The following is a 16275-nucleotide window of genomic DNA, read 5'->3' as shown; positions in this document are numbered from 1 at the left end:
GTAGATATACCATTCTTCATTTTGCATCTCTTTAAGTAATAACTAGGGGGCACAAGTCTAACGTAACTTTAAAAAATATTGACCCCATTTAATGGAGACAGGAAATACCTGGAGAAAAAACAGTTTGAAGCTAGGATTGATCTCAGAGGGAGAGCCTGAAGAGACATGAGCGGTCCTGAAGGGTGGGGTTCCCTGCCTGGTTTAAACCTGGGTAACCTGGATGAAAACCAAGAGTCCTAGCCACTAGACCACCAGGAGCTAGAGGCAGAAGCATAGTGGCCCTGGCTCTTGCCCCTATTTGAAAGCAAGAATGTTTCAAGGAGGGGAAAACTGTAATAACAGGTACAAAGTTTATTGTTAGAGACATAGCACAATGCGTGGGAAAGCATCCAGGGAAACAGTTTGTTTATCTAACTCAGAACCAGGGCAGATACACACCCTGAGGAAAAGGGTATGGGCATCCTCTCTAGTGAGGAGGAGGGCAGGATGTCCGAAGCTAGGCACAGAGACACACGCGGAGAGGAGCTGGAGCATCCTGAGTGAGGAGGAGCTCAGTACAGAGGTGATGTAAATCACTTATATAAGACAGTCTCTCTGGGACTTTGTTTACCTTTGGCCAATTACTTTGTTTCTTTCTTCACCCTTGCCTGGTCCATGGACCCTCCCCAAGATGTGTGAGCAACTTTTCTCTAAGGTGGATCCCACCGCAGAGGTCTATGGTGCATGTCCACACTTATGGGGTGGGTTCCCCTCCCTTTTCAACCCCCAAGAAGCCTTCTGGCACATGTGCAAACAGGAAGTCTTCCTTGACCTCAAGAGCGGGTACTTTTATCTCTTTGCTTTAGCAGAGCTCAGCTTTTGCTACTAGCTTTGTCTTTGGAGAGTCTGGGTGAAAACAAAAGCTCAGTTTTACTCCACCTGACAAACACCAGGTATCTGGCCCAGAGGTACATTGTCTCCTACCTCAGGATGATCTCTTTTGTTTAGCTTGTAATGATTTGATAAGTTAATCTCTTGTGACCTAATATCTTAGATCTTAACTAAACTTCAGAAATCTTAACTAGACTGTCAATAACCTGTACTTTGTATTTCACTATTTTCCATACAGCATCATTTGATAATATTCATAACTGATATATTCATTTTCTAAATCAAAGGGAATTAAGCTTAATTTCTACTTTGGAAATTTGGGGTCATCCTTTGACAAAATAAAAATAATACAAAATGTTTGAAAATTTGCCTACTCTTCATTCTCTTTCTTTCATTAAAATGCATTCAGTAATGCATATATCTGGAATCTAGAAAAATGGTGATGAACCTGTTTGCAAGAGCAAGAATAGAGATGCAGACATAGAGAATGGATTTGTGGACAGAGTGGAGAAAGGAGAGGGTGGGATGAATTGAGAAAGTAACATTAAAATATATACTTTACCATGTGGGGAATAGAAGCTAGTGGGAAGTTGCTATATAACACAGGGAGTTCAGTCTGGTGCTCTGTGACAACTTAGGGGGGTTGAATGGGGGTGGATGAGAGGCAGGCTGAAGAGGCAGGGGATGTATGTATATTTACATACATTCTGCTGACGTTGTACAGCAGAAACCAACAGATTGTTAAGCCACTAAGAATGAAATATATATATTACATACATATAAAGTTTTGGAATGTGTTCAAAATTAAAATAATTAGCTAAATAAATGGATATATATACTTAAAAATTAATTATCTATTGGTTGCAAGAATGCAGGAATACCAAACTACATGTAGTATATTGAAAGTGACTCCGTAACATGTATTTTTATCTTTTAAAATATCAGAAATACTAGAAGAGATTTCCATAGTGGCTAAGATTAATTGCCACTTTATCATTTTATTTTGGTTCATCAAATTTTTTTTATTTCAGAAAAAAGTGGCAGATGACCCAAATCGGACTCCATCTATATGGCTGGCAATGTATAGAGCTTTCGGGCGACCAATTCTACTTAGTAGCACATTTCGTTATCTTGCTGACTTACTGGGTTTTGCCGGACCTCTCTGTATTTCTGGAATAGTTCAGCGTGTAAATGAAACCCAGAATGAAACAAATAACCCAACAAGAGTAAGTTTGTGGTGCCTTTGAATGGAAATATATTATTGGCAAATTTCTTTTAATTGTTACTTTTTAAAAATGCGATTTTATGAGCATTGCAGACAATCTTATTAACAGAGAATTGAATGCTTTTTAAAAGAATGAAAACTGTAATTTTCCTTGTAGAGAAAAACATTATGTATTCATTGAATGGATTTGGCCAACAAAATTATTTCTCAGGTTCAGAGGCTATAAACATTTAATAGCATTTACTGTGTTCTGCAAATGATGCTCAGAAATTTCACACTGGTTATTTTATTAGATCTTTTTAGCAATCCTGTAAAGAATTTTCATGCATGAGTCACTTTTCTCCCCCTGATGGCTCAGATGGTGAAGAGTCTGTCTGCAATGTGGGAGGCCCGGGTTTGATCCCTGGGTTAGGAAGATCCCCTGGAGAAGGAAATAGCACCCCACTCCAGTACCCTCGCCTGGAAAATCCCATGGACAGAGGAGCCTGGTAGGCTACAGTCCATGGGGTTGCAAAGAGTCGGACATGACTGAGCGACTTCACTTTCAGTGACCAGTGAAGTGGGCAATGTGACTTGATTTGGTTTCCTATATAGTGAAAGCCATCGCCTTGTTTCATAATGATCAGGTCAAGTCACATTATATCTTTATTAGACGTTATGTTACTACTGGGGACTATATAGTGTAAAACATTTGCTGTTATAAATTTACAACCTTATATTTTCTGTTCTTAAGAAAGTCTGCATCATGAGCTTCCCAATTTCCTTCTAAAATAAGAATTGATTTCCCTAGTTTCACATGTAGAAACTCTAGTCCAGATGAATCAGTTTTACTTTTTTATTGTCTCAATCTGATTTCCAGTCCTCTTTTTTTACCTATTGGAATTGTACGTATTTCTAAAGCCTTCAGTAAATGCTGCCTTCTCTTGAAGCTTTTTCTGATTGTCCTTGTTGGTGGAATTTGATTCTCGCTTCACATTGGCACTTGCCATAAATGCTATTTATAATGAGCATGTCATCTATGGATATGCTTATCTTTCTAGATTGTGAGCTCTCTAAACAGAATGACTATGAAGTTCCCATTTTTGCCCTCAAAACCCAATTCCTTGCATATATTAGTGCTCAATTGTTACTAATGTGAACAGCTACTTTACCATTGAATACATGTTTGTGATGTTTTATCCCTACTAGCCTGATCATATACAGATATTGAAATTCCACATAGTATCCAATCATCCCTGTACTTATATGTATTAACCATGTATTTTTCTGAGAAAGAAGAAAATTTACACATTTGTGTGTATCCCCCAGAAAGACAAGGAAGGGACCAGAAATATATAGAATTTAACTGTTTGAAACCATTAAAAAAAAAGTGGCTCAATTGACATGTTGTGTTTATCTGTTATTTTTCCCTCATTTCTAACAAACAAGTGACCATATGCTACTGTTACAAACAAAAAGTTATCAATTTGTATATTCTTATGATGTCTTCAGTTATAATCTGAATGAAATAGTTTTTAAAGTTATGCTTTGTCACTGAAATTGTCTTTTGGGCAAAATAGCCAATTTATGGTTTTTTTACCATTTATAATTATGTTTTCATTATATGAATTAAGATGAAGATCAGAAAAAGTCAACTGTGTAGACTTTATTATTTTAAATTAATAAGGCTATGGAAATTGTATATTTGTCCCATTGGTCTTGCTGACATTGTAGATTCTACTTCTAAATTACATACAATCTAAATTAACTTCTGTCTTGGTTTACTACTAATATTTTCCAGTTAACCAAGGTAGACTATATCTTTGTAGAAAATGTATTAACTTTAAAAAATTTTAATGTACCTTTTTTTCTACGATCAGGCATTTCCAACAATCTTAATGATCCATTTGAAATTTTTTATGTTCAACTGGTTTGTGTTTGTATCTGTTGACATTATGAGAAAAAGCCAAAATCGCCTTGCTCTGACTCATTCTACTGCTATATTATAAAGACATTGAATTTTTATGTTAAGCAACCATGCATTATTTGATAAATGTAAACTATATGCTGGTATATGAATAGTTTTAATTTATATCTTTTTTTCTTTTTGTTTTGGGATAAGGCTTTAGAAACCCTCTCATCAAAGGAATTTCTTGAAAATGCTTATGTTCTAGCAGTTCTTCTGTTCTTGGCTCTTATTCTGCAAAGGACATTTTTGCAGGCTTCCTACTATGTGACCATTGAGACTGGCATTAACCTGCGTGGAGCCTTGCTGGTACGTACAAGCTCTGAAGGATCCTGACCACAAACCATTCAGTGATAGAAATAGTTGAGAATTTAGTTTTGTTTTTCTCCTTCCATTTTCAGTTTGATATTATGACGTCAATACTTTCAGGATCTACTTAATTAAAAAAAAAAAAATAAAGTTGATTAATAAACCCACTGAATTAAAAATACTTCTAATAATATTTAACATATTTTGAAATCTTGCATTTATTTACTTCTGTTACTGTTTGTCCCAGAGATTATGTTTAAATTTGAATATATGTTGAGATAATATCATTAGGAAAAATAAGTTTGTATTTAGTTGAGGATTAAAAGTAACAATGCTGAAATAAAAATAATAGTTGACTTAAGATGGCATTATAGGGTTTTCTCCTTTTTTTCAGAAAATTTAAAAATCTTAGATTTTTAATGCAAATAAATAAGCATAGTGTTGATTTTTAAAATTTGAACTTCAAATATGTTTTTTTTCCCTTTTTTGCAGGCCATGATATATAATAAAATCCTTCGGCTTTCTACATCTAATTTATCCATGGGTGAGATGACCCTGGGTCAGATCAATAACTTGGTCGCCATTGAAACCAATCAGCTCATGTGGTTCTTGTTCCTGTGTCCCAATCTATGGGCCATGCCTGTTCAGGTAGATCAATATGAGTAAGATTCTTATTTGCTGAGGAAATAATAAGAAATTATCAGTTTTTAAATTAGTTTGCTTTTTTATTTGAAAAGCTAGTGTAATTCCAAGAAAATACGGAATAATGCTGATTTATGATGGATGACAACATTTTCCAGAAAAAGTTTGTGTCCTTTTAAAAGTTTGATGACTGTTTCTGGTCAAAAGCGTCTTGGGACCCCTCTGCAACTTCATGTAGTAAATTGGTTCGACACCAGTTGTACACATCATGTTGCTAAAAATAAATTCCTACTACTTAGCCTTCCCCAGATAAATCATCGTGAAATCCTACAGTCACAGCTGAGTTGACTTCCAAATAAACTTAATAGTTGTTCAGTTGCTAAGTCGTGTCCAACTCTTTGCGACCCCATGGATGGCAGCACACCAGGCTCCCCTGTCCATCACTGTCTCCTAGAGCGTGCTCAAAATTTTAAACTTAATAATTAAGAAATACTACAATTTCACTAAAAAATATTTCCTTTTATGCAGTGGTCCCCACATGCCTGTTCTTTCACCCCTTCCCTTGTGTTTCCCTTTAGATCATCATGGGAGTGATCCTGCTCTACAACTTGCTTGGGTCCAGCGCTTTGGTTGGTGCTGCAGTCATTGTGCTCCTCGCGCCAATTCAATACTTCATTGCTACAAAGTTGGCAGAAGCTCAGAAGAGCACTCTTGTAAGTAACATCTCTTGGAAACCTTATTAGGAAAATCTAGTAATGTGGTTTCATTTTTAAATATATAGGAAATTAATACCACTCAGGGTTCTTTGGAAATCATTATATTGAAATGAAATACCAATATTTCTTTTCCGTTCTTGGGCAGTGAATGTGCATTTTCTGGGTTGCACAACAGTTTTTAAAAGTGGATTTGACATCTAAGATTTAATGACCTTAAACGCTAAATACCACCACAAAGCCTAATGTTTTTACAAGTCATGATGTGATGATGAGGCTTTAGCTCTTGCAGATCACTTACTTACACTTAGCATATACTAGAGAATACACTTACTTGTGCATTTGATTACATATATATTGGATGTCAACTACTGACATGGGACAAATGGATCAAGGAATAAATAAAGGGTAAGACTTAGTGCTTCTGAAATTAAATGTTCTGAGGGTTGAGTCAGACCACGTGATGAGCTATGGAGTTACACTGAAATGTTTCAGTAGCAGCTGCTCTGCCTGAGTATGTTTATGGTCAACTTGGCAAGTAGGAAAAAGCTCAGTTATTGACCCTTTCTGGCCTCAGTTGGGCTTCCCAGGTGGCACAGTGGTAAAGAATCTGCCTGCCAATGCAGGAGATGCAAAAGATGATCCCTGGGTCAGGAAGAACCCCTGGAGTAGGAAATGGCAACCCACTCCAGTGTTCTTGCCTGGAAAACTCCATGGACAGAGGAGCCTGGTGGGCTGCAGTCCGTGAGGTCGCAAAGAGTTGGACACAACTGAGCGCACGCGCACACACACACACACACACAGGCTTCAGTTTGCCATGAAATCATTTTCTTTGAGCAAGAATTGGCTTCTTTTAAAGAAGTATTTGCAAATAATAAAATTATTGACATCATGTTTAGAAATAAAGTTTGATTAAATATGAGCAAGTTTGTCTATAAATCAGGCATGAAATGTAGAGATGCTGCCACTGGTGGATTGTTTTCCAACCTGGTGTTTCCACTGTGACAGGCAAGTCCCTTGTCACGCAAATGGTTTTTATCACTTGTTTTTTCTGCTGCTTCTGGTGAGGTTCCTCATGACTCTAGGACATGAATACAGAAAGGTATGGAAGAGAGACTCAAAGAGGGGACATGACAATCTAACATCTGATTCTCATTTTGCCATTCATACTATAGTCATTCACTCACCAGCAATCATGGATAGGCAGTTAAGAGCCTCAAGAGACAAAAAGATGAATAAAATCAGATCATTTGCTAATGCCATTTGCAGCAAGAGGGATGTGACGAGATTATCATCATACTAAATGAAGTAAGTCAAAAAGAGAAAGAAAAATATTATATGACAACACTGATGTGTGGAATCCGAAATATGACACAAATGAACCTAATCTATGAAACAGAAACAGAATCAGGGACACAGAGAACACAGGGGGTTCGCAAAGAGAAGGGCTTGGGAGAGGGATGGAGTGGGAGGCTGCGGTTAGCAGATACAAGGTTTTATATACAAAACGGATAAGCAACAAGGTCTTCCTGTATTGCACAGGGAACTGTATTCAACATCCTATGGTAAACCATAATGGAAAAGAACATTTAAAAAATAATGTGTATGTATGTATATGTGTGTGTGTATAATTGAGTCACTATGTTGTATGGCAGTAATTAACACAGTACTAAAACTCAACTGTACTTCAAAAAAATCAGATCATTTGCTGCTTTTGCTTCTTCCTATCTACCTTTTGCCACTCTGCAGCTCTTTTTAAGAGTTCACAGATGATACTGTACTTTCCTAGTAAATCTAATAGAATTTGGAGGAAACTGATAGAGTTGACTAAAGAGAAGCTTTTGTATCAGCCATGTCTCTACAGTTAATCCAAGTTGTTCAGTTCAGTTCAGTTCAGTCACTCAGTCATGTCCAACTTTTTGCGACCCCATGAATCGCAGCACGCCAGGCCTCCCTGTCCATCACCAACTCCCGGAGTTCACTCAAACTCACGTCCATCAAGTCAGTGATGCCATCCAGCCATCTCATCCTCTGTCGTCCCCTTTTCCTCCTGCCCCTAATCCCTCCCAGTATCAAAGTCTTTTCCAATGAGTCAACTCTTCGCATGAGGTGGCCAAAGTATTGGGAGTTTCAGCTTTAGCATCATTCCTTCCAAAGAAATCCCAGGGTTGATCTCCTTCAGAACGGACTGGTTGGATCTCCTTGCAGTCCAAGGGACTCTCAAGAGTCTTCTCAAACACCACAGTTCAAAAGCAGCAGTTCTTCAGCACTCAGCCTTCTTCACAGTCCAACTCTGACATTCATACATGACCATTGGAAAAACCATAGCCTTGACTAGACGGACCTTAGTTGGCAAAGTAATGTCTCTGCTTTTGAATACGCTATCTATGTTGGTCATAACTTTCCTTCCAAGGAATAAGCGTCTTTTAATTTCATGGCTGCAGTCACCATCTGCAGTGATTTTGGAGCCCTCCAAAAAATAAACTCTGACACTGTTTCCACTGTTTCCCCATCTATTTCGCATGAAGTGATGGGACCGGATGCCATGATCTTCGTCTTCTGAATGTTGAGCTTTAAGCCAGCTTTTTCACTCTCTTCTTTCACTTTCATCAAGAGGCTTTTTAGCTCCTCTTCACTTTCTGCCATAAGGGTGGTGTCATTACCAATCAGTAAATCCAATTTAGCAATATGTGAGACCAGGTTTGATCCATGGGTCGGGAAGATCCCCTGGAAAAGGGAATGGCAACCCATTCCAGTAGTCTTGCTTGGAGAATCCCATGGACAGAGGAGCCTGGTGGGCTACAGTCCACGGGGTTGCAAAGAATTGGACACAACTGAGCAACTAACACAACACAATAACAACAAAATCTAATTTAGGCTCTGTGACAGAGCTTATGAAGAAGGAGGTAGGAATCTCTTGAAGTTAAAGATTATAGGCTTGGTTTCACTAAGTGTCTTATGAAGACTCACTGTGAATACACGCAACAGTGTACACTCACATTCCCAAATCAATAGTGACCTAACTTTTTTTACATTCATTGTTTCTCATCTCCTAAGCATGAGTAATGGAGCTGAGGGGAGAATTAAATGATTTAGGTATGAGAGGACAGCCTTGGAAGTCTCTTTATTAACTCCTTACATGTCTGTATGTGTTTTCTGCAGACATCATTCAAGGAAATCGTATGAAACTTAAGACACTGCTTTTATTTAAACCAAAGCAAAAGAGGCATGAACAGTTTTTAGGTGGAAAGAAATTGGAGGCTGTCTCATTCAACTCTTCATTTTCACGTTGGAGCCAGAGCACACAGAGTTTCACTATTTCTCCTAGGAATCTCACAGCCATCATTAGAGGCCAAGCCAGGCAGAAATCAAGTTCTTCTCAATCCATATCCAGTAATGGCCTTGCCTCTCTGATTCACTTGGATGCAGCTTGCATTGTTTTTTATTCCTTCCTTTTATAGGATTATTCCACTGAGAGACTGAAGAAAACAAATGAAATACTGAAAGGCATCAAACTTCTAAAGCTGTACGCCTGGGAGCACATCTTTTGCAAGAGTGTGGAAGAGACAAGAATGAAAGAACTCTCCAGTCTCAAAACTTTTGCTCTTTATACATCACTCTCCAGTAAGTTGCTATCACTCTGAGGACCACCAAAAACATGTGGTCTATTCGGTGTAACTTACAATCATTGAGACATTCTAGACATCAGAGGAAGTACATTTATTTTCTCTGTTTGTGAGCTCCTGTAGCCAGTAGCTAAACAAGTTTATTTAAATTTAATTTTTTTTAATGTGGACCATTTTTAAAGTCTTTTTGAATTTGTTACAGTATGGCTTCTGTTTTACATTTTGATTTTTTGGCTGTGAGACATGCGGGATTTTAGCTCCCAGACCAGGGATCAAACCCACATCTTCTGCATTGAAAGGCGAAGTCTTAGTGACTGGACAGCCAGGGAAGTTCCTATTTAAATTTAAATTAAAGAGCAAAGTCAGGATAAGCTTAAAGTCAAGTAGAATTGAATTTGACTCCTTGCAGGTTTGTATCTTTGCCATGTTACTTGACATCTGAAATCCTTGGTTTCTTCATCTGTAAACTGGGGATGGTCTGATCGTTGAAACCCTCGTTTCAGTTGCAATTGGGATGCATAGTGGGTTTTCAGTAAAAATATGCTTATGGAGAATAGACTTGTGGACCCAGGAGGAGGAAGGAGAGGGTGGAACGAATTGAGAGGATAGCATTGAAACATATGCATTACCATATATAAACTTAGGTGGCAGTGGAAATTTGCCGTATGACACGAGGAGCTCAAATCCAGTACTCTGTGACAGTCTAGAGGAGTGAGATCGTCACTCTAGAGGAAGGTGGAAGGTAGGAGGGTGGTTCAAGAGGGAAGGGACATATGTATACATATGGGCGATTCATGTTGATATATGGCAGAAACCAACACAGTATTGTAAAGCAATTATCCTCCAATTTTTAAAAAAATGTAAATTTAAAAATATCCATTGTAAAAATATAAATAAATAAATTGATTTGGCTATATTACTATTGATCTTATCCCCTAAAATCCTTAAAAATTATCTGCGGTTGTCTTCCCTGTCTCTTGGGGAGCTTATGATATTATATTTCCTTGAAGATTGCACTTGAAATGCCAGTTTTGGAAACTGAGGAGGAAAAAAGTCAACATTTCCAGGTGAAAAAAAGCCAAACTGCATTTACATAAAACCCTCTTTTTCCAGTACATGCTGAAGACTTTTTAAATACAAAGCTTTTCCTCCACAACTCTAATTTTAAAAACATGATTGTTTCAAAAATATTGTTGTTGTTTTCCTCAAAGGATGACACGGAGTACTTGTAAGAAGAATGAGTTCATATTAGTAGAATTCTTATGAACTTAGCCAAACTACTCCCACCAATGTTTGACTTAGTTTGTATGTCAGTTTTGCTCCTTTCTATTGTTCTCAAGATTTTCAACAACTTTAAGTTTGGAGATTTATAGATGGTTTCCTCTTGAATTCTGAACTACTTGAGTCCTTAGGTATTATAAACACTTCTTTTGTGAAATGGATATAAGGAAAGTGTTTGGTTTATAGAGTTAATTTATTTTAGCCCTAGTGCTGGATACATTAGAAAGGAAACAGGAAGATTTATATTCCAGCTCTGCACCACAACTCATACAGTGTCAAAATGCTAGAAGATGAAATGATTGATATCTACTTGGTTATATGATAGAACTGTAAGCTGCTGGCTCCTAAAATCTATTTTTGTCTGCAGTATACTAAAGTTCTCATGGGGTAGATGGATGTGGCCAGAAATGGTGATGATGATAGTAATAGTAATTATGATAATAATAACAAAAACATTTTGAGATGCTCAGCCAATTTTGCCATAAGTGTCTTTACATATTTCATCCTATTTAGTCCTCACAGCAGCCCAGTGATCTTGATTCCATTATTAACTTCATTTTGCAAATTAGAAGATTGAGGTTAGAGCTTAAATAACTTGAATTTCCCCAGATCATCCAGTGGCTAAATAATAGAGGTGGGTTGTTGAACTCAACCCAGTTACATAAGATTTGGGTTAGCTCTTGAAAGGCAGAGACAAAGGAGGAGAGGACAGAGACCATTCTAGAAAAAGAAAGCAAAGAAATCATGAAGGTCAAAGAGTATAGTCACATTTTTATGATTATACGCAGCAGGAATTCTTGATGCAATGATGTGAAGTTCCACTTACACCATGTCCAAGTTTTATCATTTGATTACTTAAGAGTGTCGGTGGGAGTGAAGCAATTCCACTATGTGAGTTGAATACAACTGGTTGTAAATCTCACCTCTGCCACTTCATAGCAGGTGGGCTTTGACCAAATCACTACTTCTGTTCTCCAAGCCTCAATTTTTCCATCCGTAACATTGGATGATAAAAATCTCTTATCGTGTAGCATTGTGGTAAGGATGATAATAGATTAAAGAATGCTGCAGATGTTGACTGACTTGTTGGTTGACTGTATTCCAGGCAGTGTGTCAAGGGCTTTGTACTCATTGTGTATAAAGCACCTGGCAAGTGGGCTAGTGTTCAGTATAACCTCACTCCCTCAGTTTCCTCCTCTAAAAATTGGTATAATAAAAAGAATGCCTTTCTCAGGATTTCCCCGATGGTCCAGTGTTTTAAGACTTCACCTTCCAATGCGGAGGGTGCAGGTTCAACCCTTGGTCAGGGAGCTAAGATCCTACATGCCTTGCAGCCAAAAACCCAACACATAAAACAGAAGCAGTGTTCTAACAAATTCAGTAAAATTCTTAAAAGATGGTTCACATCAAAAAATCTTTAAAAAAAAAAAAAAGGAGAGAGATGCCTCCTCACAGGTCTAGTGTGAGAATCAAATGAAACAGTGAGTGTGGCACTGTTCTGTAACTGTTAAAAATATTTTGTAAATGGTATTTGCAGAAAACCATAAGAAAAAAAAAATGAAAGAAAAAAGTCAGCCATACAACATAGTGGTTATTGTCGGGTCTTGGAGTGCAGGATGACCTGAAATGAAATCCTGCCTCAGTGCCTTGTCCACTCTGCAACCTTGGTCAGCGTTTGGTGGCATCTCGGTTTCCTCATCAGGAAGTTGGGCTGTATTAAGCATACCTGGGGGAATTAAGTAAGATAATGTACATAAAAATGCTCAATCCGTGGTATTGGAAAATATTGAAAAATAAAGTTAAACGGGACAAATGCTAATAGAACAGAAGGTCCATCTCTATGAATCAATGTTGTTGCCACTGGAGATGATAGCTGGGGGCAAAAGAAATTCTGTTGAATCATTTCCTAATCTCCACTTCCAAATGGATATGTGCTGTTTATGGATTTAATTTATTGGCAAAAAAAAAGAATGACATTTTAATTTTTTCTCTCTTCACTTTGATAGAATTTTACATGAAGAAGTGGGAAGAACATGAAACTTTTGACCAGCAAAGTGTGGGTTTTAATCCAAGCTGTGTCATCTCTTAGTTTAGAACCTTGCCTGTTACTCATCCTTGCTGTTTTCTTTATTGCATGGGGGTAGTTGTAATCATTAAATAGGAGAATGCACATGAAGGTGCTCCTATCATGTGTGAGTAATGTGAGTTGCTGGATAGTGGCAGAGTGAAGTGGTGGTGAGCATGGTCTGAGAAGCCCAGCTGTGTGACCTCATGTGTCTCATTCTCACCTTTATGTTGAGGTAGAAATGGTCCCGCTTCCTGCATTGGGTGCAGAGTGCCAGATAAGTAGTTTTTAATAAAACAGCAGCTGTTCTCGCTCTCCCTTATCAAGAGATTACTTATTTAAAGATATTTAGAATGAGTTATTGGAGAAGGAAATGGCAACCCACTCCAGTATTCTTACCTGGAGAATCCCAGGGATGGAGGAGCCTGGTGGGCTGCTGTCTACGGGGTCGCAGAGTCAGACACGACTGAAGCAACTTAGCAGCAGCAGCAGAATGAGTTATAAATAATGATATGGAGGAAAAGAAAGAAATACACTTAGAAAAAAATAAGGTAACACTAGCCAGAGAAAGATGATGGAAACACGGCTCTTCATCTGTACTATTATGACTCTCAGAGCTGTGTTTGGATTGCTGGTAACGTACAAGAATTCAGATTTGGTAGCTAAGCCTCTTCTGGACCTTTAAAAGCACAAGCTGAGTCCGTACATGGTGGTAAGGACAGTTCAGATCATGAGAGCTGGTGGTGACTTTGGATGGATTCTCTTTGTTATTAATTAATTTTCATTGGAGTGTAGTTGCTTTACAGTGCTGTGTTAGTTTCCACTGTACAGCAAACAATGAGTCAGCCATGTATACATACATATGTCCCCTCCTTTTTGGGTTTCCCTCCTGTTTAGGACACCGAGGTACGTGAAGTCAAGTTTCCTGTGCTATACCATAGGTTCTTGTTAATTATCTATTTTACACATAATATCAGTAGTGTATATGTATCAATCCCAATTTCCCAGTTCCTTCCAGCCCACACCTTTCCCCCTTGGTCTCTATACATTTGTTCTCTATGTCTGTGTCTCTTTTTCTGGTTTGCTAATTAAGTCTTCTACACCATTTTTCTAGATTCCACATATATGCATTAATATACTGCATTTGTTTTTCTTTTTCTGACTTTACTCTGTATAGATGGACTCTTCTGAGTGTTGAGAAAATTAGATTCTAGTTCTTACTCTGCTGTTGCCTGAATCTATTACCAACAATGCAGTTGCTTTTTGGTCCTCTGTCCCTAAAACTCTATGTTTTATGACAAAATAACTACAAATCATCAACTTGGCTTTTGATTTTTTTTTTCCCTATTACTTCCAAATGCAAGTATTTTAGCCTAAATCTGAGTTTTTCTTATTTCAGTTCTGTGTTTCGTACTTATCAAATGATAATGCACTGTAGTCCTGGAGAGAGATTTAAACTAGCAGAGGGCCTAGGATATGGAGTTATTTTATCAAACAAAAGGTCTCTAAGTGAAAATTAATATCACTTCGGGAAGGAGATTTTTTCACATAATGTCAAATTCTTGCTTTTTGTCCGTGTGTGAAAATGAAAGTGTTAACCACTCAGTTGTGTCTCTTTGCAAACTCATGGACTGCAGCCCACCAGGCTTCTCTGTCCATGGGATTCTCCAGACAAGAATACTGGAGTGGATTGCCATTCCCTTTTTCAAGGGATCTTCCTGTCCCAGGAATCAAACCCAGGTCTCCTGCATTACAGGCGGATTCTTCACCATCTGAGCCACCAGGGAAGCCCCCTTTATCTGTGTAATATCCCAGTTTTCATATTTTTAAGTTAGTTTAGTGGGAAAAAATGTAGACTGTAAATACTCTGAAGAATGTGTATTTGTTAGGTTCTAATAACTTAAGTCATTAAAGGATTATTTTATTTAAATTTTGCTATTTGTAATGTTTCATAAAAATATAATTTGGGGGGACTTCCCTGGTGGTCCAGTGCTTAAGACTCCACACTTCCAATGCATTCCAATGCAGGGGGTTCCTTGCTGGGGAACTAAGATCCAGCTTGCTGTGTGGCTCAGCCAAAAAAAGAAATTGATGCTCAAAAATAATTTTTCAATAAACTAGGACATTTTCTGGTTAAGACTCATGTGTGGGAGTTCACAACTGTGAACCAAGAAATACCAACTGGGAAATGTTTGTGGACTCAAGACAAAATGTTATTTAATGCACTCAGTCCTTGATGTCTTCAAGGAAAGTTAAAATAATAATGAATAATTAAAGTTCCTGAAGAGGTTTCACAGTTCAACGACACTAATGTCTTTGCTTTCTTTCCACAGTCTTCATGAACGCGGCAATTCCCATAGCAGCTGTTCTTGCTGTAAGACATGTTTTCTTATCTTTAGAAATGGAACCAAATCAGTGTTTAGAAATGACTTAGGAATAAGCATGTGTGGGTGGTAACATGTATTACCACCTTTTTGCTGTCTCCAGTGTTCTCTTTGCTGTCTCCACTGTGATGGTTCTAATCTGAGGTTTCTCAACCATGGCACTGTGGAACTTTGGGCTCAATAATTAATTCTTTGTGTGCTCTGCATTAGGATGTCTAGCAGCATCTCTGGCTTCCACTTATTAAATGCCATTAGTACCATCAAAAAATATCCCCAGATACTGCCACATGTGCCCAGAAAGCAAAATTAACAGAGGCTGAGAACTTACTGTTCTAACATCCATGACCTGGTTCCTGGACATTCTTACAACAGGATAGTACTAGATCAACAACCCAAAAATGTTAAATGATTACATTTCGAAAGAAAAGGACAAAGTTTGCCTTGGATACCAGTGTTGGTGATTTTAAGAAACAGCCACAATAGGGACCCCCAAACAATAGAATTTTCTTTTTTCTTTCTCAAAAAATTTAGTAGCGGTTGGAAAGAACCTGACTAGGTGTTAAGAACTCTGGATTCTCTCATAGTTATTCCCCCTTTTCAGTAATTTGACAGAAGTCAGTTTTCTGATCTTTAGAATCTGTTTTGCCCTTTTCACAAGTTTACTGCTAGAACCAATGTAGACCATTAAGTTCTCTAGTATTTTAGTACTTAAGTACTCATGTGTTGTTTTTCTTAGGGAGTAATTTGGATGAAGTAATAGTATTTTTCAGAGTTGCAGTGGGCATGCTGGCATAGAAGATGGTGTTCGGTTTGTAAAATTTAATGTAAGTATTTGTGAAACTTTCTCCAGCTTTCTCTAAAACCCTTTCTTTGCACAGACATTTGTGACCCATGCATATGCCAGCGGGAACAACCTCAAACCTGCAGAGGCCTTTGCTTCACTGTCACTCTTCCACATCCTGGTCACCCCTCTCTTCCTGCTCTCCACCGTGGTCAGGTTTGCAGTCAAAGCCATCGTCAGGTATGTGCTGGAATGTCTGGTGTTTTTTGCTTGATTACAGAAATACTACTTGCTCATGTTGGGACTGGTTTAGGCATTTCTGTTGTGTCCAACTCTTTGCGACCCCACAGACTATAGCCCGGCAGGCTCCTTTGACCATAGGATTTTCTGGGCAAGAATACTTAAGTGGGTTGCCATGCTTTCCTCCAGGGAAT

At 38.0% G+C, this 16275-nt stretch overlaps 1 protein-coding gene across 9 annotated transcripts in view; it reads left to right on the top strand.

The window, feature by feature from the left end:
- The window catches only part of ABCC9 (ATP binding cassette subfamily C member 9), a 159377-nt gene that overhangs the window by 21710 nt on the left and 121392 nt on the right, over nt 1-16275 (top strand). For all 9 annotated transcript variants that reach the window (XM_040235321.1, XM_040235325.1, XM_040235320.1 and 6 more), the window contains 7 exons: nt 1902-2096; nt 4197-4349; nt 4842-4997; nt 5570-5704; nt 9166-9328; nt 15010-15050; nt 15939-16081. In XM_040235321.1, coding sequence (XP_040091255.1) covers nt 1902-2096; nt 4197-4349; nt 4842-4997; nt 5570-5704; nt 9166-9328; nt 15010-15050; nt 15939-16081 — 986 coding nt within the window. The remainder of the gene's footprint in view (nt 1-1901; nt 2097-4196; nt 4350-4841; nt 4998-5569; nt 5705-9165; nt 9329-15009; nt 15051-15938; nt 16082-16275) is intronic.

This window comes from Oryx dammah, unplaced genomic scaffold, assembly GCF_014754425.2.
Source record: "Oryx dammah isolate SB20612 unplaced genomic scaffold, SCBI_Odam_1.1 HiC_scaffold_29, whole genome shotgun sequence".
NCBI lineage: Eukaryota > Metazoa > Chordata > Mammalia > Artiodactyla > Bovidae > Oryx > Oryx dammah.
Note: the sequence above shows the minus strand (reverse complement) of the source record. Positions and strands in the feature narration are given on the sequence as shown.